This window comes from Buteo buteo, unplaced genomic scaffold (genome assembly GCF_964188355.1).
Source record: "Buteo buteo unplaced genomic scaffold, bButBut1.hap1.1 HAP1_SCAFFOLD_93, whole genome shotgun sequence".
NCBI lineage: Eukaryota > Metazoa > Chordata > Aves > Accipitriformes > Accipitridae > Buteo > Buteo buteo.
Genome location: NW_027439257.1, coordinates 48,101 through 70,546, shown reverse-complemented (window position 1 = coordinate 70,546; position 22,446 = coordinate 48,101). Strand labels below are relative to the sequence as shown.

The 22,446-nt window shown below is 47.5% G+C and overlaps 2 protein-coding genes across 2 annotated transcripts in view; one reads left to right on the top strand and one right to left on the bottom strand.

Moving 5' to 3' along the window:
* The window catches only part of LOC142027940 (maestro heat-like repeat-containing protein family member 2B), a 33,961-nt gene extending 21,932 nt beyond the window's left edge, over positions 1-12,029 (bottom strand). The window contains exons 1-2 of the mRNA XM_075022097.1: positions 11,978-12,029; positions 5,482-5,680 (exon numbers count right to left, since the gene is read on the bottom strand). The gene's annotated coding sequence lies outside the window, so the exon portion shown is untranslated. The remainder of the gene's footprint in view (positions 1-5,481; positions 5,681-11,977) is intronic.
* Positions 12,030-19,955: 7,926 nt separating this feature from the next.
* LOC142027939 (T-cell activation Rho GTPase-activating protein-like) lies at positions 19,956-21,932 on the top strand. The gene is made up of 5 exons (XM_075022096.1): positions 19,956-20,266; positions 20,424-20,619; positions 20,847-20,964; positions 21,118-21,260; positions 21,706-21,932. Exons 1-5 carry the CDS (start codon positions 19,980-19,982, stop codon positions 21,799-21,801), a joined length of 840 nt encoding a protein of 279 aa, XP_074878197.1. The 5' UTR covers positions 19,956-19,979; the 3' UTR covers positions 21,802-21,932.
* The last annotated feature ends 514 nt before the right edge of the window (positions 21,933-22,446 follow it).

Sequence of the window (22,446 nt, the reverse complement as noted above, 5' to 3'; positions counted from 1 at the left end):
CTGTGTCATTTAAAAATATTAGTGGAAAACAAAGTATGTGAGCTTTACGGAATAGGCAACACTAGTGAGCAGTATATTTAGAATATCTTTCCTCTCAGGACCAGGAAAAACAAAAAAAATGTTTTTACTCAGTAGATATGACATATGCTTATATCTGTAACACTTACTTGTTCACCCTACTGAATAACGCTGTAAAAGTGCTTTTCTAGGTTTTCAAAGTTTTTGAAGTGCTTAATTCCAGCACCGGTAGAAGAGAGTAAAAAAGATTCCATCCTTCTTTGTGCACTATGATTTTGATTGATCACTTGCCAGTAAATTAACACTATACAAACCAGTGGACAGTAAAGGAATTGCATACATGGCGTTGAATGTACACTTTGAAAATGGTATTTTTCTTCTCCCCAACATTCTGAATGCTAATATATAGAAAATAAAATCTTAGCCTAAAGCTCCAGCCTCAGGCTGTGTCTTCAGAGACAATGATTACAATCTCTCTGTAAACTGAAAAATTTCAAATACAATTTTGAAGAAGAACAGAGAGACAGGAGAAGCTCAGTTTAAAGCTTCAAAGAATTTCTTGTTCAGTTAACTTACTTTTAACATATTTATTACTTTGGGGAGGAATTCATCTGCTGGATTTCAAATTTTCAAGCAGGATTTCCTACCTTTCTACATGATTTCCATTTTTTTCTCTCTACTAAGGGATTAAAACAAACCACTGCGGGGGTTTTTCCAATGGATTTTAGACTTAACTTTATTGCAAACAAATGTTACCAGTTATCCTCTCTATCCAGCTGGTTGGTTTTCTTCTTCTAGATTCCTAATATGCAGTCTCACAAACAAAAAAACCAAGATCCTTACTTGCTCCGCCCTAACTCTTACTATATGCTGCTGGTGCATCTGAATGAAAATATTTCACTGTATGAAAAACATATTTTTGACAAGCCAACAGCAATTTTTAAAAAAATTATAAATTCTCAGAATAGTAATTTATCCCACAGTTTGGATTTAAAAAATTGAAAAAGATCTCATCTGATGAGGTATTCATTTTAAGCTCACAACTCATGTATCAAATCAGTTTTCATAAATCTGAAAAAAAAAATAAAAATCATCTCTTTGCTGAAAAAAAAATGATAGACTTCAGCTAAAAGAGTTTTTCAGAAAGTCATGTGTGTCTGTAAAGAGATGCTTACAATAAAAGTGCCTCTTAGCTACAGTGGTCTTGTGTACTTAAGCACATCTACTTTGATTTGCAGCCAATATCCTGATATCAAACCAATTGTCCTTCTATGTTTTTCTTCTACTAAACTGTTGTTTGTTTTTTTTGATGACTGTAAGTAGTAGTGCACGTGACAGAGCTGATAAGGAATCCAAATTTCTGCCAGCCTGTGTCTACATCCTGTTTAAATAACCCCCTGTTAACTCCTATGGAAGCTGACGCAGCTGCAAGGAAGATACTATATAGTTCATTATGCCTTAAAAGACCTCGTCTGACTTGATCAGCTCATCCTAGTAGTACTTCTGGTAGTACTTCTGAAAAATAGCTTTATGGATAAGGACTTCAAAGTCAAGTTCTCAGGAACGTTTTTATTTCAGGAACCTTAATGAAGCATCACAGCTACAGCAGTTGCATGTTTCTGTTCTATCATTTCATTTTCCCATACTTGATGACTGACCACTTGAACAACCACAGTGCATTTAAAATTCATAAATGTATGTTAACATAATACTAGGGATGAAGTTCTTTTGCATGACATTGAGGGCAGAAGACAGGAGCAGAAAAGGGCTTCACAGTTACAAGAAGAACAAGATTTGGATTAGAAGCAACTCAAGCAGCCTGTTAACTCTTGAAGCACAATTTTTGTGAATTTCCCTTGTCATCACTTCAGAAACACTCTCTAAATTATGAGCACGTGCATGGTTTTGCATTCCCACTTTCTATTACCCATTGATATCAGAAGCTGAATTAAGTCTGACACTTTAACACTAATGGAAGGGATTACCCCATTGCATTTTGTCTAATCTTAATTTTCTTCTGTTTAACTTCAGAGTTAGCTATTCATTTTGCTTTGGTATTATTGTTTCTGGTTTTTGTTGTCTTGTTTACCACTTCCTTTAACTTTGAATTCCCCCTAGGGGTTGATTAGCAATGTGCAATTTAATGGGGAAAATGACTACTTCCTTGCCTTGCAAGATTTAGAAATGGCAATTATAAAAAGTTCCCATTCCAGCTTTTGCTCTGAAACCAAGTCTTTGAAACAAAACTCATACTGCCTATCTTCAGCAATATTGTTTTGTGAGCTCTTCAGCAAGCCATTTCTTATAAAATTCACAGTAAGGACGACATTTTTTGCTTTGTGTCCATACAGGGACACAAATTTGCTTTTCAACTCTCAAAAATTCCACATCTTTACAGATTTTAGACTAATTTCAGGCTGCCTGACTGCCACAGTTTGTGTGCTGCCTGATTTGTTACGTTTGCTGCCAAATCCCCTGTTCAACTACGCTTATACGTCCCAGTAGCATTCTTCATGAGGACACATTGCAGGAGACGAGAAACTTTATTCCTTGCATTACCTCAATTACACATGTCCATCCTTAGGTTCTTTACAATCATATAGTATCTGCAGATATACTGATGATCTGCGTACTGGTATATGCAATGTACATTGTTTCTTTTTATAGCATTAATGATACTCAGCTTATCAGATGGAGAACATTTTCCTACTATGATGACATTTTTTAGTGCATCATAATACTTGTGTGTATCTTTCCACTCTCTTCTAAATATCTCTATGTTTTTTGTTTGAATTTCCTGGTATTTTCACATTTCCTTGAGCTTGTTTGCAGTCATGGTTTGAGACTCTCGAGTTTTAAAAAAACATGAGATCTTGTAATATCTTTCAGGCTCTTGAACAGGAGCCGGATCTCAGGGAGCAGGAATGGATGGACTCTCCAAGGAGATGTGGAAGGTTCATCTGCAATAGTTTGGGAACTCCAATAGGACCCAAAGGGATACTGTAAGGATAGTAAGGATTCTAACATTGTATGTTCACTCTCGAGATCTCCATATGACCTAAATGGACCTAAATTTCAAAACAACTTCTACTATATGAAAATGTTAATACGAGAATGCTCTCAGGGAAGGATCTCCAGTCAGTGAATGTACTGTTGAGATAAAGAACACCATCTGGACTAAAGAGCAACCTGTGAGAGATACTAGGCCACTAGATAGTCTCAACTAACTAAACGGACAAGAGTAATGTCCTGTATGTATCACACAGCTACCACACTCAAAAAGCCCCACAGATAGACTGTATCACTTCCAGATAAATCCCTGATGCTTTTGAGATTGACACTGGTCTAGAGAAGGAAAAGAGTAAATAAAATGGGCTAGGGACTAATCTCTGGTTCGCAGGTTGGCAACACAGCAGTTTCTACTCACTTGCCAGAATTTTTTTTGTCCTCAAAATAGTACAGTAACATCTAAAGTGCCTATTGGGAACAGATCCTAGCATATGCTGTTGACTCAAGCCACTCCTGAGAACTGTCTGGGAGATTACTAGGTTGGAGCAGATCAAAACTATGCCAGAGTATGCTAGCAATAAAAACGCATGGATGACTTCTCAGCAGTGCTCGAGCCCTTGCCATTCACTGTTTCACTCACTTGTAAATACACAAGCTAGGTGACCAAGACTAATGCACTGAAGTTGTCTTACTGAAAACAGCAGCACCAAAACTGTCACTGCTTTTCTAACATACAGCATGATTTCTGTATGCCTGCTATGATGCATGTGCTTATACAAGACTCAGCAGGACTCAGTTGCAGTATCGAAGTCAGACTGAGGAGTCTTTAGAAAAGTATTTCTTGGCACAAATTTCACCTCTTTTTGTATAAGCACTAGCTGGGGTCCCAATTTTCACATGTCAAGACAAGTGCTACTTTTCATATGAAGATTTAAGTCATACAGCCTTATGCAGATCTGGCAAGAAACTATAAATGTAAAGACACAAGAACTGATGAAGCTGAGGTTGACAGGGAACATCCTAGCTAGAATATTATCCAGGGAACTGCTGAAGCTGCCGATCTCTGTCATCTTTTCAAAGTCACATGTAGCACAAAAGAGGGCCTTCTTCAGAAATTAATGGCTCCATAGATAAAACAATGGATTAGATCAGTTTCTCAGGAACTCTTTAAGTTCTCTGTCCTCTGCTCTGATAGGTGTTGATTCAAGATCTCTCTGTACTCAGAAGCTCTACAGTTGGATACCCCGGCAGGAGCAGTGGGGGACAGCAGCCAGGCAGACCAACACCTACTCCTTGTTCTCTCCGTTAAGTCGATAAACCTGAAGGAGCATAAAAGTGACTCCTCTGAGAGCAAAACCAGAATGGGATGAAGGGGCCTGAGATTTTTAGAACTGGTCTCCCATATATCAGAACGATGTAGCAGGAAACACTTTCTTTTGATCCCAATTCACAGTTCCTTCATAGCCAGAAGAAATTTCATTACAGGAATTTTCAAACCACTAAACTGGCAAAAAGGCATACAAGCCTTTTTATTCCTTCTTCTCCTTTTATACTTGTTCCATAAAACCATTTCCCACTCTCCAGCTCACGATCTCTCTAAGCAGGAAAGTCCTATCTGCCACACACTTGTCATAACCTAGGTAGGATATGACAAAGTTTCAAATACATCAGTATTTATAAAATTAGAAATGTCAAACTGCAGAAAAGAAAAATAAAAAGGAAAAAAAGGGTGGTGGGGTAAAAATCAGTTTCTACCTTGACTGTTAGGCTCTTAAGCTGCCAGTATTTAACATTAATGTTTCTACTTCAGGCTCATGATTGCTACAGTTCTGCCATTTGTGGATATCAGTGTGAGATTATCTGCCTTTCACCAGCTCAGGCAATCCACTTCTTGATGGATATGATTTTATTTTACCTTTTAATGTTTAAAATGGTGAGAATCCAGCCCTCCAAGCTATCATTACGCTTCTCTTGATTTAAATACAAGAAGTTAGCTCCACTGGTACATTCATCCACAGGAACGTTAGCACTTCCAACTTCATAGACAACCATAAATTATTTCTGTCAACAGCAAATTACTAAACATAGTACAACACTCTATGAAAGACAAAAAGAATGCACACAATCAGCATTTCCCTTTATGACTATGAAAAGCTCTAACAGCAGATAAGCCTGAACTAAACATCAATCAAATCTGGACCCCAAACAGGGTATGGCTTATGATATGTCACACATCTGGACTCGACTATCGAAAGCAATCATGCACTTAGGAAATTTGAGGCTGTTATGCAGAGGTTTAACTAGAGTCTTGGCAACTCAATTTGGGACATGAAAGGTATTTGCACTACAGTACCAGGTGCAGTAAAGGAAACTGGTCTTGCAGTTCGATTCCAACACCGCGTCCGCAAACAAAACAAGGCAGCTACGTGTGAGGAACGTGGATGGAAATCTCACCTGCCATCCTGAAGTTACGCTGTGGCATTTCGTCACTTCTTGTCACTTTCCTCGGGCTTGGTAAAGCCTTTGCAGAGTCTGAAGCAAAGGCCCATAGCTTCTTCCTGTTTGTAACAGTGGATGCCTGGGTTTTGGCAGGTTGGTTTGCTGTGGGGCACCACTTGTACCCTCGATTTGCCTTCACACATGCGTCCTTGTACTAAAAAAGGAAAATTGCCAGTCATGACGTTATACTATCCACAGGGCAATAGAGTGCACTGCTTGTAAGAGCATTTAATACAGCAAATAATCCTTAAATATCTTGATTTTTTTGACAGTTTAGTCACGTGCTTAGAGTCTGACCGCCAACACAATCTAACAAGAAGAACTATTAAGATAAGTAGAGCTGCATTTAAAAAAGTGGGGGTTCTCTTTCCTCTCCTGAGGGTTTATCACCCAGAGCAGGCTGAAGTTCTGATCCTGCAAACTGCTCCCCAGTGCTTGAATGCTCACTCTGGGAAACAAATTCTTTGGCAGGTCCAATCTTTGTTTACTTTCTAGTTTGAATGAAATGAAAGCAGACGTTTAGCAATAAATGCAGCATGATGCTCCTTTACCTCATACTCCTTTTCCTCTAATAGATCTGTACCTTAGACTAGTTGAGGATATTCTTTCCCAAAGCAGGCACTGAAAACCACTTAACCGTTTAACTGTGAAACACGTTACCACATCAGGTGTGTGCCGTTGGTGGAGCGGAGACTCCCCGGCCACCCAGCGCTGTTTTGCCTGCTTGTTACTTGCTACAATAAACCTTGATTGGATTATCCCCGGGCTGGCGTACAAATTTTCATCATAACTTATAACAATTTGGTGCCGTGACTCGGATAAGGTTAACTTCGTTTGGAATCTAAACTCTGGGGAGGCGCCCCATCCTTGGATGGCCCCGGAGTGGACGATATCCTTTCCAAGACCCTTACCTCCGAACTCTAAATTTGGCAAGCAGGCAAAAGAACACTGCAGTACCCCATAATTTTCGTGCACGAGGATCCGGACGAAGACTCCAGGTTAAGTGAGTATTGAAAGCGTTTCCCGTTCAGTCGGGGTGGGTTTCCCAAAGTGTGCATAAACGAGACGCTCCCGAGAGGAGCAAAGTGAGTGCGGACCCTCTTGTAGTGCGGTTCTCATTTCCCACAAGGGCATGAGCCACGAACGAGGGGCACGTGTGTGTGTGTGAGAGAGAGGCACTTCGGAAGATGGGGCAGAAGAAAAGCAAGCCTTCTGACTCCATGGTGGGTTCCCCGGGGTGTAGGTCGCCTGGGAAGAGGGATGACTCCATAGGGAATCCTAAGGTCAGTCTCCCTATGATACCGCCAGATAGTCCTTTAGGGTAATGATTGCCCATTGGGATGACTGGCTGCCCAGACAGGGCAAAAGCAGAGAGAAAATGATATATTAATGCATACAGGGGTGGGGTGGTAAACAAATTAGAGGAGATCAGGTATTTCGGCCTGTTTTGGGGACGTTTGACGATTGGATATGTCAAGCCTTAAACATATATGTAAATTCTAAGGAACCCTTGAGTTTAGAAGAGAGTGAATATGCTCATTTATGGATAAAATTAGATACCCAAATCCATGTATTTGCTCTAAGTGAAAAGAACCATAAAAAAAAAAAAAAAAAACAACTAAAAACCCCGAAGAACTTCCCACACCTCCTCCCCCTTATGTTCCCCCTACACTCGCACCTGACCCAACCCCCCCCTTCCTCCTCTTCCCCGACAGCCCCAGCCCCAGACTTAGACCCTCCGAGTTCCCCTGAGGAGAACAGGGGAATAACGAGGAGTCAGACCAGAAAGAAAAGCAGTTAGAAGAAAGATTATACCCCTTGAGAGAAATAGCTATAGGGGGTCCACAGCCTGGCATGGGATTTGTGTCAGTACCTTTGAATTCCGGAGATGTAAGGGAATTCAAGAAGGAGATGGGGAACCTTTTAGAAGGCCCCTTGGGAGTATCCGAAAGGTTGGACCAGTTTTTGGGTCCTAATATATATATACCTGGGAAGAGTTACAGGCAATTTTAAGTATACTATTCACAACAGAGGAAAGGGAAATGATTCGAAGAGCAGGAATGAGAGTTTGGGATCAGCAGCACCAACACGGTCCAGGCGCAGATATTAAATGGCCACTACAGCGGCCAAACTGGGATAACCAAAATGCAGAACATAGAACTCATATGGCAGATCTGCGCATTATAATTGTTCAAGGCATTAAGGAATCTGTTCCTCGAGGACAGAATATTAATAAAGCATTTAGTGAACACCAGAAGAAAGATGAGACCCCCACTAAATGCTTAAAGAAGATTAGGGGAGTCAGGGGATCTATTTGCTGGGGACCCCTAAGAAAACAGAGCCCTTGATAAAATTAAAATTACGTCCCCAGCATCAAGAAGTAGAGTTCCTTGTGGACTCTGGGGCAGAGAGATCTAGTGTCCAGTTAGTGCCCCGAAGATGCACACTGTCCTCGGAGAAATTACAAGTAATAGGAGCAAAAAGGGAACCGTTTCAGGTACCACTAATAAAGGGAGTAAAAATAGAAGCTCCATCTCGACTTGGAATAGGATCCTTTTTGTTGGTACCTGAAGCAGAATCTAATTTACTGGGAAGAGATTTAATGATTGAATTGGAAATTAATTTGGAAATAAAAACCAAAGAAATAGCAGTAAAATTGTGTGTCTTGACAACGGAGGATGAAGCTAAAATTAACCCCGAAGTGTGGTACACTCCAGAGTCAGTAGGACGATTAAACATTGCTCCATTTGAAGTCACTATTAAGAACACGGAAATTCCAATTAGAGTCAAACAATATCCCATGGCACAAGAAGGTAGACATGGATTACAGCCTGTAATCGAAAGGTTGTTACAGCAGGGATTATTAGAACCTTGCATGTCACCACACAATACCCCCATTCTGCCCATAGAGAAGTCAGATGGCTCCTATCGCTTAGTTCAAGATTTAAGGGAAGTAAACAAAAGAACTGTTACCAGGTTTCCAGTCGTAGCTAATCCGTATACGTTGTTGAGCCAACTTTCCCCGGAATTGAAGTGATACAGTGTTATAGACTTGAAAGATGCCTTCTGGGCTTGCCCCTTGAAGGAGGAATGTAGAAATTATTTTGCCTTTGAATGGGAAGATCCAGAAACCCACCGGAAACAACAATTAAGGTGGACTGTACTTCCACAAGGATTTACAGAATCACCAAATTTGTTTGGGCAAGCTCTGGAACAAGTACTAGAAACTTTTGAATCAACCTCAGAGGTAACTTTAGTGCAGTATGTAGATGATCTGTTGTTAGCTAGGGAAGATCAAGAGACTGTTAGAAATGAGAGCATTAGATTATTGAACTTTTTAAGCCTGAAGGGGTTCAAGGTTTCAAAGTCTAAATTACAGTTTACTGAAGAGGAAGTAAAATACTTAGGACACTGGCTGAGTAAGGGAACTAAGAAATTAGATCCTGAACGAGTGAATGGTATCTTATCCCTCCAGGCACCAACAAGCAAGAGACAGATAAGGCAGTTGTTAGGACTTTTAGGGTACTGTAGACAAGGGATTGAAAATTACAGCAACAAAGTGAAGTTTTTGTATCAGAAATTAGTAGGAGTAAGATTAATAAAACGGACTCAGAAGGATGAACAGAGTCTAGAAAGCCTCAAAGCTGACCTTGTAAATGCTCCGGTATTAAGTTTACCCGATACTAAACGACCGTTTTATTTGTTTGTGAATGCAGAAGGAGGAACAGCCTTTGGGGTATTAACCCAAGAATGGGCTGGAAGAAAGAAACCTGTAGGTTATTTTTCCAAATTATTAGATCCAGTTAGTAGGGGATGGCCTACTTGCCTACAAGCTATAGTAGAAGAAACATTTGACTAAATTAATCATTGAAACTAAAATGAACCGGATAAAATGTTTACCATTAGCACTATTAAATGTAAGGACGCAACCCAGAGCAAACACTGGGATCTCTCCTTTTGAAATGTTATAGGGGATGCCCTATGACCTAGAAATGCCGATTGAACACCCAAAGATAGAAGAAAAATTCTTACAGGAGTATATCATTAAACTCATGAAGAGACGGCAAGAACTAATAAAGAAGGGACTGATAGTGCAGAGGCCACCATTAGATATTGCAATACACAAAATTATGCCTGGAGATAACGTATTGATCAAAACTTGGAAAGAATCATCTCTAACTCCCTGTTGGGAGGGACCGTTTCTTGTTCTGCTTACTACAGATCCTGCAGTCCGGACTGCCAAAAGAGCATGGACTCGTGCAAGCAGAATCAAAAGACCAATGCAGAATTCTCACTGGGAGGCGACCAGAGACCCTGACAGCTTGAAAATTAAGTTCCGAAGAAAAGCGGATGAGTGAGGCTATCTTTTGTAAAGATCCTCACTGTATATGTTATCCCTTTGTATGTTACAGGTGTAAACTCTGTAGAGAAAAGTGGTGGACACATTGCTCCTATGGGTATTCCCCTCTAGTGGTATTTGCCACGAATGTTATTATTACAAACGGGAATTAACTGAGCAAGCATTACGTGTGGGAGTATCAACCGGGAAAATTACAAAGGACTCCAAAGAGTGGTGGGATATTTTTGCTAAAGGCATAAACCCTGAGAGGTGTTGTCTTTACGCCAACGAGCCGTGTTCAACGAAGGCTGAAATACTGCCAATATCTTGCAGACGAACAGTGGTCAGAGTGGGGTGGGGAGCTTAGAAAGTGAAGGATAAAAACTGGGACGCATATAAGTCAAAGCGAATCAAATATAAAGGAGGTTCCCCTGAAGAATACGACTGCTGCCGAGAAGATGGTACACCTCACTGCTCTAAGCAACAGAGTAGGCAGAGAAGAAGGCAGAGACGTACTGCTGTTCGGATTAAAGTTGATGAACCACCTCCAGAGAAGGCTCACGGAGCCTCTTGACTTATTACTCCCAAACAAAACGTCCTCAGAGCTTCCCCGAAGTCTCCCATCTCTCACCAGGGGTAAAGACAAAAACCAAAATGATTATCAACAACCTCGGAATACCTGTCGCAAGGGTAAGGGTACACCACTTTTCTTGAACTTAAGATTAAGCATTTGGATGATAAGACTGTTACTAATGCTGATAGGGATAACCCAAGGTAAAGGGAACCCCCACCAACCTTATAAATGGACGCTCTATAGGTGGGAGGATCAAATGATATTACAGCAAGTAATTGCTACCGGGGCCCCAAGTTTTAATCAATCGTTATGTCAACTCGTACCCAGAGACCCATGTCTACATAACTTAGGCTTTTAGTTTTGTCCTAGTTCTCATAATGTTAATATTAACCTTTGCACCTTGTATATTGAATAGAATTACTGGATTGATAAAAAATCGATTAGAAGCTGTACACCTAATGTTGATAAGAAGACACTATAAGCACCTAGAAGAAGACGAAATTGTTAAAGAAACTCCCCTTCTCTCCCTAGCTCGAGAAGCTCTTGCCCAGTTTGAGGAACAAAATAAGAAAAACAAAAAGGGGGAATTGTAATAAACTTTGCATAACCAATTTGTTCATCAAACCTGTTGATTGTTAAAATATATTGATCTCTACAACTTAGTAACTAAGCTGCTTTTAACTGTAATAACCACAGTAACAAGTGCAGAAACTAGATATTGAGCTAAGTAAGCAGGATGAGCCAGTCTTGATTACCTTATCATATAGCTCCTCAAGAGCAGTTTTCTGAGAAAATAAGGAACTGGTCCCAGAAACCGGCCAAGGCCGATTCCGTGGCTTGGATAGATAAACTTGAGGGAGTGTCCCCTTGGAACTAATCGTAATACCTCTCGGAACTAATTGTAATACCTCTTGGAATTAATTTTAATGCAAAGCGGGAATAGGTCATGCATATGTATAGGCGTACCTGCAACTCCCATACATATGTAACACTTAACTGTTTAACTGTCAAACACGTTACCACATCAGGTGTGTGCCGTTGGTGGAGCGGAGACTCCCCGGCCACCCAGCGCTGTTTTGCCTGCTTGTTGCTTGCTACAGTAAACCTGGATTGGTTTATCCCCGGGCTGGCATACAAATTTTCGTCGTAACTTATAACAAAGACGCAGCGTGCCTTGTGGCAGGATCACCATCGCAAGTGTATCGCTTGCATTCATCTCCATCTTAATCTGCCGGCTGGCACTTGCTCCCTCCAGGCTGTAGCCGGGATAAAAGCGATGCAGTTTACAAGAAGCACAGCACCGTGTGAGCCCGCTGTGTATTTATAAAAACGGCTACAAATACTAAAGCTCTGCAGGGACCGCTGACCCACACAGAGGCTGTGTTTTCTGAAGAGGGAGTCTGTGTGAAACCCACAAACCCAGGACTGCGACCCCCCTCACCCTGCCCCTTCTCTCCTTCCCTCAGCCGGGCCCGGCTCCCACACCCCCACGCCCGCCCAAGGGCCTCGCTCGCCTCACGGGCAGCCCCAGCCCTCACCTCAGCCGGGCCGCAGCTGGAGCAGAGACTGCAGAGACCAACATGGCCGCCCGGCAGCCCCGTGCCCCAGGACTACAGCTCCCAGCATGCCCCGGGAACCACCAGGGCCCCCGGCAGCCCCGTGCCCCAGGACTACAGCTCCCAGCATGCCCCGGGGCGCTCCTTCCTGCTGCCTGACCCTGCAGGGACACCGTCCCCGGCCCGGCCCCGGCCCCCGCAGGCCTCATGGCCGCCTGCCTGGGGGAGGACGAGGGCGAGGGCGAGGACGAGGACGAGGATGAGGACAAGGACAAAGGGGCAGGACGATGAAGCCCCGTGGGGCAGGAACCTGTGAGTCAGGTTCCCTTCTGCACTCAGCATGAAAGGCCTTGTGAGATATTGTCCTGACACAAAGAACCCCAAACATTCATGAAATGCAAATCAGACCCATACCTCCAATCCCACATGTAATGAGGTAAGAGAGATTTTACAATAGCCAATATATTTTCAGCCTGTATCTCAAGATAAGATGATAGCTTTTTCACAGACTTTGAGCAATACAAAAACCAGGACTAAAACACCCTACCAAACACCACAAGATCCAAGATAAAAATCACAATTTTTGCTGGGTAACATCAACACCACCTTTTTTCTTTCCTTCTTGAAAGACTTCCATTCCTCTACCGATTTTAGTATTTTCCCGTGAAACAAAAGTGTTCTAGATGCTTGTCTTATAAAAAGGCTTTAGTGAATAACTCTAGTTTTAAAGATTACAACCAAATGATCTTTTTCTTCTTTCCTGCTGAGATTCCTGACTTTTGTAAGCCTCTGGATTTCACCTCTACTGCAGGAGAACAATAAAAAACTTCTTGCTTATGAATTTTTAAAATGTGAAATGCAAGTACAAGATGAATAGAATTTTGAACACACACTATTACACTATGAGCGATTACCCACAAAAAGTAGGGAACACATACAAATGCTTAGGCGTTTAAGATGATTGCTACCCCTGTCTCACAAAGCCGTTTTTTTCCTGCTGCTTTATTCCACATTCCCTTGGTTGTAAGTTAGTTCGGTGCATCCTTCTTTTCACTGTAGCTGTTTTCTTCCTTCAGAAATGAAGGGAAAAAACCTATGTATGTTCTTTCTGTTTATCCATCGGTAACATACCTATAGCTCCTCTGCTAATTTTTTTTAAACTTTTTGTGCCTTGAATTCACTTAAAGTGTATATTCCATATAAACCCCATTTTCCCTTTATAAACTATAAATAACTGCTATATCAAATCTTGTTGACTGGGTATATGGATTTCTGATATTTTGGTTTATGAAACAAAAGCAGCCACCTGAAAACTTCACAGTGTTTCATGTCTAATTGCCTGAGTTATTTAACTGTCACCTCACTTCACTTGCTTCAGGAATGATACGTGAGGATGTACTTACTGATTAAAATGACAATTAAGGTAGGTTACCATCACATATCTGTACGAAACTTTGAACATGCTGTGTTTCTCAGCTTTTACAAATGCTGCTATATTTACATGCAACATAGCTGAAATTTGACCATGAAAAATGTATCCCTCACACATAACAATACAAAGTGTTGAGTGAGGCACATTAAAACAAAGATGTGTTCACCTAATTCTAATGTCTTTATAGTTTAAAAATCACCTACTAAAAAGCTATGAATGTTTTGCCTGTGAATACAAGAATTAGCTGCTTTTTTTTCCTCCAAAGAAAGCAACAGGCCTGCCTGCCAGTTTCCCGGCAATTGCAGTTGGTATTTGAACAAGCTTTCTCCTTCTGAATACAAAAGAACAATTAACTTGAAATCTAGAAGTGAGACTAGAGTAAGGGGGTATATACCCACTACAATCTATTGCAAAGCCATCTGCAAGGTTCCACATGAGATGATTGTTTTGTACAGAACAAAAAATAAATAAACAAAAAAGCACACGCAGCATTCACTTCACCTCCAGACTTCTAAATGAAAAGATGTATGTAACCTGGGATGCAGTGAACTATCTAAGGGAAATCGGGCCTGATAATCAACCTCTTTCATGTTTGTCTTACAAAAGCAAGGCTTATCTTTCTATTTGTTTGACAGACCCCAATTAGAATGAGTCCCGATTTTAACATGAGTTCTGCAGAACAAAACTCCAGGTAGTTGGGTGTTTGTATTGCAATTCTCACTCCAGATCAGCCCTCTTCTATTTATTGAGGAGCAGGTGCTGAGAGAGAAAGCAAAATGTATTGCCTTGTTTGGAACAACAACATCATCCTTAACAATGATGTACCTTCATGAGTAAATTGACTCATGTGGGTAACTTCTAACTTGGCTGCATAATTATGCAAGCAACTTCATGGGATTAGTGGCATAAGTAAGTGCTCACTAGAGTAACAAAAAGGGCTTCATACATTAACATTGTTTTTCTTTCCCTTCAATGTAAGGCTCCTGTAACTTGTAATGCAACACAACAGCAAGCAAACATCAAGAAAAAAAACCAAAACAAACAGAAAACCCCAAATATGGGCTAACTTAACAGAGCATGCAGGCAGTAAAACTTCTTAGTCAGAATCATCCTGGCAAGACGGCCATTCTGTAGGATGAGCTAGCATGAACTGTCCAAAGAGTAACCGCAGTGTGCACTGTTGCTATCCTAGCAGGAACTCTGCTGCACACAGTGAATTTTTCCTGCTGGAAAATGTCAATTGTATCCCAAAACATTGTGTTTTCATGTGTAAGTACTTTACCAAAAAAAATTGTACTCAGTGGTTTATCATATTTAGTTCACATCCCACATTTCTCATGTCGTTAGAGCTTATGGGACTGTTATTTACTCACAAAAGCCTACTGAAGTGATGTTAACCTGTACACTGTAGTGCATTGCTTCTACTTCTGAAGACAAAGTCCAAATAAAAGGCAGGAATGCCCTTCATTGCAGAGGAAAAAATACAGCTGCCACAGTGATTCCTTCTGTTGCTCCTGATGCTGTATATATTAACATCAACATCTGCTGACATTGGCAAAGAGCAACATGGAACTAGACTTACCATCAAGAAATCATGTTTTTGTGTGATAAATAGGCAGCAGCAGCTGTTTTTACAGCTGGGAGATTTCATCTAACTGCGGGACCAGACACAGTCACTTCTTGGACATTCCAGATTGTCTTGAACAGTGCTAGAATGAACAGAGAACAGAAAGAAATGCTGAAATTGCAACTTTTCTTATGGTAAGTTGCAGTAGTATTGGCATTCTTCTGAGTCTTCTTCCACGTGCTGCCCAATTCTTTTTTTGTGTGCTGTACTATGAGAATGTCTTCAAGGCACCTTGATAAAGGACATGCTCAGGACTACACTTCTCTCAGATTCTGTGCTTGACTGCTTCCTCTGTGTTCCCGACCAGTTAAGTTCTCAAGGTTATACCCCAGCTTCATCCCACTGGCCCAGAATAGGAGAACCACAAATTACAGTAACTTTTCTGGGTATGACGGGAACAGGCAGCCCCACGCTCACCGTGCAGCTCATCTCCACACATTTTCTTGAGACGCTTTTCTGACTGCAGCACCATGAGCGCTTGGAAAGCCTCTCCTGCTTGTTTTGCCTGCCAACAAACCACTTCAAAGACTTCAGCCCTCTGTTGTCTGCTCACATGCTACCCCACGGGATGGCCACGTGCTCGTACCTGTAATGCACTCACAGAAGAGGATCGAGAGGGCTGTGAAAGTGGTACCAGCTGCAGGTGAAATGACTTATGTAAGGGATTTTTCTATTTGGAGAAGATCATAAAACAATAATATTTTGGGCTACCAATAAAAAGACAGTTTTGTGATAAAATAGGAAGTTTTAGGCTCCCTTCCTCCCTCCAAACAGTGAGCAGCAGCCTCTAGACAGGAGCATGGAATAGTCCTGACCAGAGTCAGCATTGCATCACATGGACCTGGTCTAAAATAGCTCTAACAAAATCCCAGCCTCAGAGGAGAAAGCAGCAGCAGCAGCAAAGATAAATCCTGTGATTATAACCAGAGTGAGGTTGTAAAGTCAGTATCTCTCTTCAGGAAAGTGACCATTAAGACTATGGCTTCAGTTTCTGTCCTGGGGCCTTTTCAAGCTGGTTAGGTCATTGTTTTAGAAGTTTGAGGTTTATTCAGGAAGAGATCAATTCACGAATGGATCATATATTTTAGCTGATCAAGAGAATAAATGGCACATGGCTATGTCTGTTAGTGTGTGAGCCCATGTCCGTAGAAGCCCCGTCGACAGCTTCACCAAGATTACCTTCTCACAAGGCCATTCTTCAATGACCTTCAGACGGTTCAAAATACACAGCCTATCTTAATGCCACTATCCAGGAGAGGATGTTTGTCCCAGCTAGTGTTGCATGGTCTGAGAGCTGTCTTTCTCAGGGACGAATCGTCTAGGGTGAAAGTGGTTTTCGTCTTAATGAGGGCAGAGCAAAAGTGTGATGCTGCACAGACTCTCCCTCTCGTGGGGAGGGAGGTCCATATTGGTGTCTGGGTCCAGACCATGACATTCCCTTTCTCTTGCAGTGTGAAGTGTTGAGGCACACAGAGCAATGCAGAAAGCACAAAACACCAAGTTACCGTTACCAAGTTGGAAACTGTATCTGCACCCTATCAGCATGGTCATCTTCTTTCTCACTGTCCCATGCCAAGAGAGAGCCTCCCCAATTTGACCACTGCTTTGGCTAGAGAAAACCCACACAATTCTAATCCTCATCGCAGTGGCACAGGGAGATGTGCATGAAGGGCGGGAATGGGAAGGGTGCTACATAGACAAGCAAGGGGAATCCAGGGATAGCCACACACTTGTGACTAAGACACAGTGGCTTAGGGAAATGCACAGTTCTGGGGCATGAAGGTCCTAGCAAGAAAGACTGCAGAAGTCCCAAGCCCTTCCCCTCCGCTCTGTCGAGCCCTGGGCTCCCCAGTGCCAGGCAGAGACGGCCACATTGGAAAGAACTCTCCCCCCAGTGCCCCTCCCACTTTCCGTTGGGCTCAGAATGTTGGTCGTTGGGCTTAGAATGTTGGTCGTTGGGCTTAGAATGTTGGTCGTTGGGCTTAGAATGTTGGTCGCTGGGCTCGGAATGTTGGTCAGTTGGAGCCCACGGCCGCCAGAGACAGCAGCACGGAGCTGTGCTGGCACGCAGGAGCGCTGGGAGGAGGCAGGATCTGACCAAGCGGCACCGAACCGGCACCGGCACCTCGCCTCCCATCCCCGCTGTCGCCGACTGGCCCGCGTCCTCGGTCCACGGCGAGGGTCCTCCTCTCCCGGGCAGGATGGGCCAGGCCAACTGCTGCTGCGGCTCCAGGTGAGCTCTCCCTGTGCCTCGGGGGCACGGCCGGGACCCGCGGTGGCAGCGGCCTTTCTCATGCCCGCCGCTCTCTGCTCTGCAGGGAGGCTCTCGCCGACGCCGAGGCGGTGCTGAGCGCGGACGTGCGGCTGACCCGGGGCCGCAAGAGGAGCGAGAGACGCCTTCTCCTCCTCCAGGAGGAACTGGTGATCGCCAAGTTGCAGTAAGACCCTCAGAGCCCAGCTGCCTTTCCCCCAGCCCTGGCCCTGGCCCCAGCCCCGGGACGCCCTGGCCCCAGCCCCGGGACACCCCGGCCCCAGCCCCAGGCCCCGGCCCCTTGGTGCTGGATGCGCCCATCGATGTCTGTCCCAAGGGCAGGTGGGGGACAGGGCTCGGCCCGGGGGGACCCCGAGGAGGACACCCCCAGCTCACCGCCTGCCTCTCCTCTCTGCTCTCTGCAGACGCGGCACCAGCCTGCGCCCACAGCTCTGCCTGGCCCTGGACCAGCTGTGGGTGCTGAGCGGCGGAAAGGAGGCGGCAGGGGACGAGGAAGAGGAGGAAGGCGGCGATGAGGACAGGACCTCCATCCTCCTCGTCTGGCCCAGCGGCTCCTGCGTCGCCACTTTCGGGTGAGTGCCACGGCCGGGCGGGAGACGTTCCCAAGCACACCCGCACCATCGTGAGAACGGCCTCTGCCCTGCATGCAGAGCCTGGGCAAGGAGCGAGCAGCACGCCGGCAGGGAGGGATGGGGGCATGGGCAGGTGCCGCATCCCCTTTGGGTCCCCAGAAGGGGAGGGCGAAAGCAGCTGCTCTGGCAGGACACGGGGAGCCAGGGCTCGGGCAGCGCCTCTGTCCTGCCCCACGGGGCTTCGTCCCGCTCCGGCGTCCTTCCCCACGGGGCAGGGCTGCGCAGGCGCCCGCCTCTGCCCACGGGCTGGGGGGCAGCGGGGCCTGACGCTGGTTCTCCTCTCTTTCTGCAGCTCCCGGGCGCTGAAGGAGCTGTGGGTGGGCACGCTCCTGGGGTAAGCCGCGGGGATGCTGCAGGTGCAGCCGGACGGGGGAACGCAGCTCCTCAGCTGGGGAGAGGTGCCCCCGTGGCTGCCGGCAGCTCTCGCTCAGGCAGAGCTGCCGCAGGAGGGAGAAGAGGCGGCTTGGGGCTCAGCCAGCTCTCTCCCTGTCCCTTCCCGGTGCACAGGACACCAGAAGGAGCCAAGAGAGCCCGGGTGACGCCTGTCCCATCCATCAGGCTCCTGGAGAAGGAGCTGGGCCGCCGCCACGCCGTGAGTGCCTGCCCGGTCTGGGCTCTGCCCCCGAGCCCTGGTCCTCCAGCCGAGCGAGCGGCAGAGGCATCGCTGCTCACCTGCCTCCGCTCCTTCTCTCTTGCCCAGTGGAGGACATTCAGTGCCGGGAGCCTGGAGAGGCTGATGGAGGGCCAGGCCGAGGTGAGAAGGGCTGCCTTTCGCCCGCCTCTGGCTGTGCCGGCACGTGCGGCCAGTGGGGTGAGGGATGGAGGGAAGGGTGGTGCCACTCGGGGAGCGGAGAGGGTTGGGGAGCCGCCGGGAATGCCGGCACATCCTGGCCAGCGGTGCTGGGGGGAAACCTGCCCCGCGGGGCAGAGAGCCCGGGAGGGCAGAGGGTCCCGGCTCTGCCACGCTCAGGCTGCCGGTGCCGGCTGGCAGCTCGCCAGCGGCCCTTTGCGCCGCGGGGCTGCTCTCTGAGCGCAGCCTGGTTCTTGCAGGCTGGTCCCAAGCAAGGGCCTCCGATGGTCCCGCCAAGCAGCGGAGGGGGACTTTGCCACGCACCGGGTGAGTTTCGGGAAGAACGGTAAGCTCCTGCAAGCGCTGGAGCTGTGCTCACTTGTCCCTCGAGTGTCGCCATGCAGGTTGGGCAGCCCGAGGCAGGATGTCACCTCCAGGAGGAAGGAAGGATGGACACCCGCTGGGCAGCGGCCGCTGGACGTGGTTCTGCGGGGACACGGAGCCTCTGCTGCTGCCCACAGCTTGGAGGAGGACAGGGCGAGGGCTGGGCCAGGCTCTCCTCTCCTGGTGGCGTGCCGGCTCTCAGGAGCCTCCCAACTGGAGCTGCTGAGCCGGAGCTCAGAGGTCCAGCTGCTGGCTCCCTGCCCGTCCTGCTGCACCGCTCAGCACCACGCTGTGGGCAGGGCAGGCCCCGGGAGCGCTGGCCTGGCGGTCTCCGTTGACGGGCTCTTGCTCGGCTTTCCTTTGCAGCAGGAGGGAGCAGCAGCAGGAGGAGGAAGAGGAGGGGGCTGCCCTGGCCCTTTGCTCATCGGAGGACCCCGGCCGCTGCCCAGGCGCCAGGGCAGGTGGGCTCTGGCTGCAGCAGTGCGCTCTTTGGCCAGCCCCTGGCAGCCCTCTGCGGGGAGGACGGCTCCCTGCCCCGGCCCATCCAGGTAAGCCAGCCTGGCCGGGGGGGTCCCCAGCCCTCCAGATGCTCCCTAGAGGCGGTAGGAGCCCTCCCTCCGGCTGCTCCACAGGGGACACGGGCGTCCCCAGGAGCTGCGGGGATGGCGGCTTGGGCTCTTCACCCCCAGCAAGGAGCCCGCTCTGGGGCAGTGCTCTGGCCACCGCTGTCGGAAGGCAGCTCCTCGGCCAAGCAACTGTCCTCCTGCCTCTCCTGCAGGAGCTGCTGGCTGTCCTGCGCCGGGAAGGACCGTCGACGGAGGGGATATTCCGCAAAGCTGCCAGCGGGATGGAACTTCGGGAGCTGCGGGAGGCCCTGGACCGCGACGCCGATGTCGACCTGGGCAACCAGCCTGCACTCCTGCTGGCCGCCGTCTTGAAGGTGAGCGCTTCTGACCTGCGGCTGGAGGAGCTCCTGGCCGGCCTGGAAACTTCAAAGGCTCACCCAGAGCCCTTGGCATTGCAGGACTTCCTCCGAAGCATCCCCGACAAGCTGCTGGTGACCCACCTCTACGAGGACTGGATGGCAGCCATGGAGAGGACCAGCAAGGAGGAGAAGGTCTCCGAGCTGAAAGCGTAAGTGCGGGCAGCAGCCTGCCTGTTGAGCAGGAGCCCTGGCCGCTGGCTGAGAGCACCTGGAAAGCTGGGCAACTCAGCCGCTGGCTCCCCCCTGCCTTGGACAACAGGCCTGGGCAAAATCTGCTTTGTCAACCTAGTGTCCCTGTTCCCTCAGGGTGGCCGAGAAGTTGCCTGCAGCCAACCTCTTCCTCCTCAAGCGGCTGCTGTCCCTCCTCCAGCACATCGGCCGCAACGCAGCCACCAGCAGGATGAGCTGCAGCAACCTGGCCATCTGCCTTGGGCCAAACCTGCTGAGCCCACCCGACGAGGACCTGCTCCCGCTCCAGGCCATGCTGGAGGTGACCGAGAAGGTGCGCTGTGTTGGCAAGCCGGCTGCAGCCTTGCCGGCCTATCCGAGCTTGGCTGCTCAGAGGTCCCTGGCTGCCTCCTCCCTTGAGCAAATGCCGGTGGGGTGGCTGCCTGCAAAGGCAGCCCCGCAGCCACAGCCATCTGTGCAGAGGCAAGGGTCGGGAGTGGGAAAGGCTGCTTGGGACAACTTCAGGCAGCTGGGTTGAGAGCAAGGGTTTGATGTGTGCAGGTGAACACGCTGGCGCTGTTTATGATTGAAAATTGCGGCGACATTGTTGGGGAGGAGGTGGCTGGCCGCTCCTGTCCATCAGCTGGGGAGTCGCCAGCCCCCACGGACGGAGCCACAGGTATGAGGAGGAACTGAGGGCTGTCCCAGGCTGGGGCTCGGGATACCAGAAACCTCAACGTCAAGAAGAAAACCGGTGTAGGGCTTGGGGTGGGTTTTGCTTTGGGTGTGCTACTTCCAAGGCGTCACTGCTGCACATGGTTTTGCTTTCTAGACCTGCCTTTGGAAGAGCAAAGTGGCCCTGCAGGCAGAGGAGACCAGGGCCACCAGGCAGAAGCCATTCTGCATGCATCCCCCTCTCTGGGTGTCCTCAAAGGAGCTGGGGGAGACATGGTGGCGGAGTCCAAAACGACAGAGGTATGTCAGCTCTGCTCCACAAGCACCGTGACAGTGTCTCTCGGGTAGGAGGGTAGTTTCTGAGGAGGCCAAGTAGCTGCTGGGCCTCCTCCGGCCAGCCGATGGCTTGTGTGTTTGGGGTTCCTCCTCCTCCCCCACGGAATCATACGTTGTATGGAAAACTGGAAAGGTCCTTTCTCAAATGCATTAAGCATGTGCTTAATCCAACCAAATACCTACAAAAAGACAGCGGGGAGTAGCTGTCAACTTGAGAGGGCTTTTGCTCGGATCCTACTTCATCACAGTTTCATCAAGTCTGTTTTGGGGCAGGTGGACTGTGCAAAATGTGGATGCATGATGCAAAGCAGCATCTTCCCCAGAGAGCTAAGGTGGTAATTTGGCAAGCAGTCCCTTACTACTCCAGGCCGTCCCTTGCCACCCCTGAACTCCAACAATTCTGGTTTAGGCACCTCCAGCTTTGCCTCCAGCCACCCTCGAGAGCACGGCAGAGCCCCTGCTACGCCCGCAACAACTGGGCAGCCTTTCAGAGGAAAGAAGGTAAAACGAGTCACTTTGGGTTAAAATCAGAACTGTCTCCGCTGGATCGTGGCCTTACCTATCTAAGCACACTGTGGGATGGAAAGGTTTGCAGGCTCTCCTCGGGACAAGGAAAAGAGAAGGAACCGAAGGAGGAAACAGGCCTGGGGAGATGAAAGCTGTGCAGAAAAAAAGAGGAGGAAGAGAGAAAACAGATTGGGGGATCGCAAACGGAAAAGATGCAGGAAGGTCCGGCAGGTCAAGAAGCCCAGGTGTGTACCAGGCTCTGCTGCCCATCCAACTCTCAGCACTGCTCTAAGTCAGGCCAACCCGCTGGCAAGGCACGGCGAAGGATGGTGCTGCGCAGGGTCTGGCAAGAACCCCGTGGCCGCTCCCCAGGGGCTCCCCATCGAGCCCTGCTGCGTGGCACAGGGGCCCTGTGCATCTCTGCGCGCGCACAGCTCTCTAAGGGCATTCCCCGTGGGGATAAGGCGCCAGAGCCCTCCCCTCGGCAATGCCAGCCGTAGCTCGCTCTCTTCTGGGCTATGAGCAATTCCTCGTCAACGGTGTTCCCCAGAGAGAGGGCAACCAAACCCTGCCTCTTCCTGGCGCTGTGCATTCAGCAGCGCTCTCTGACTCTGTCCTTGTAGGTGCCGTTTTCCTGTTACTG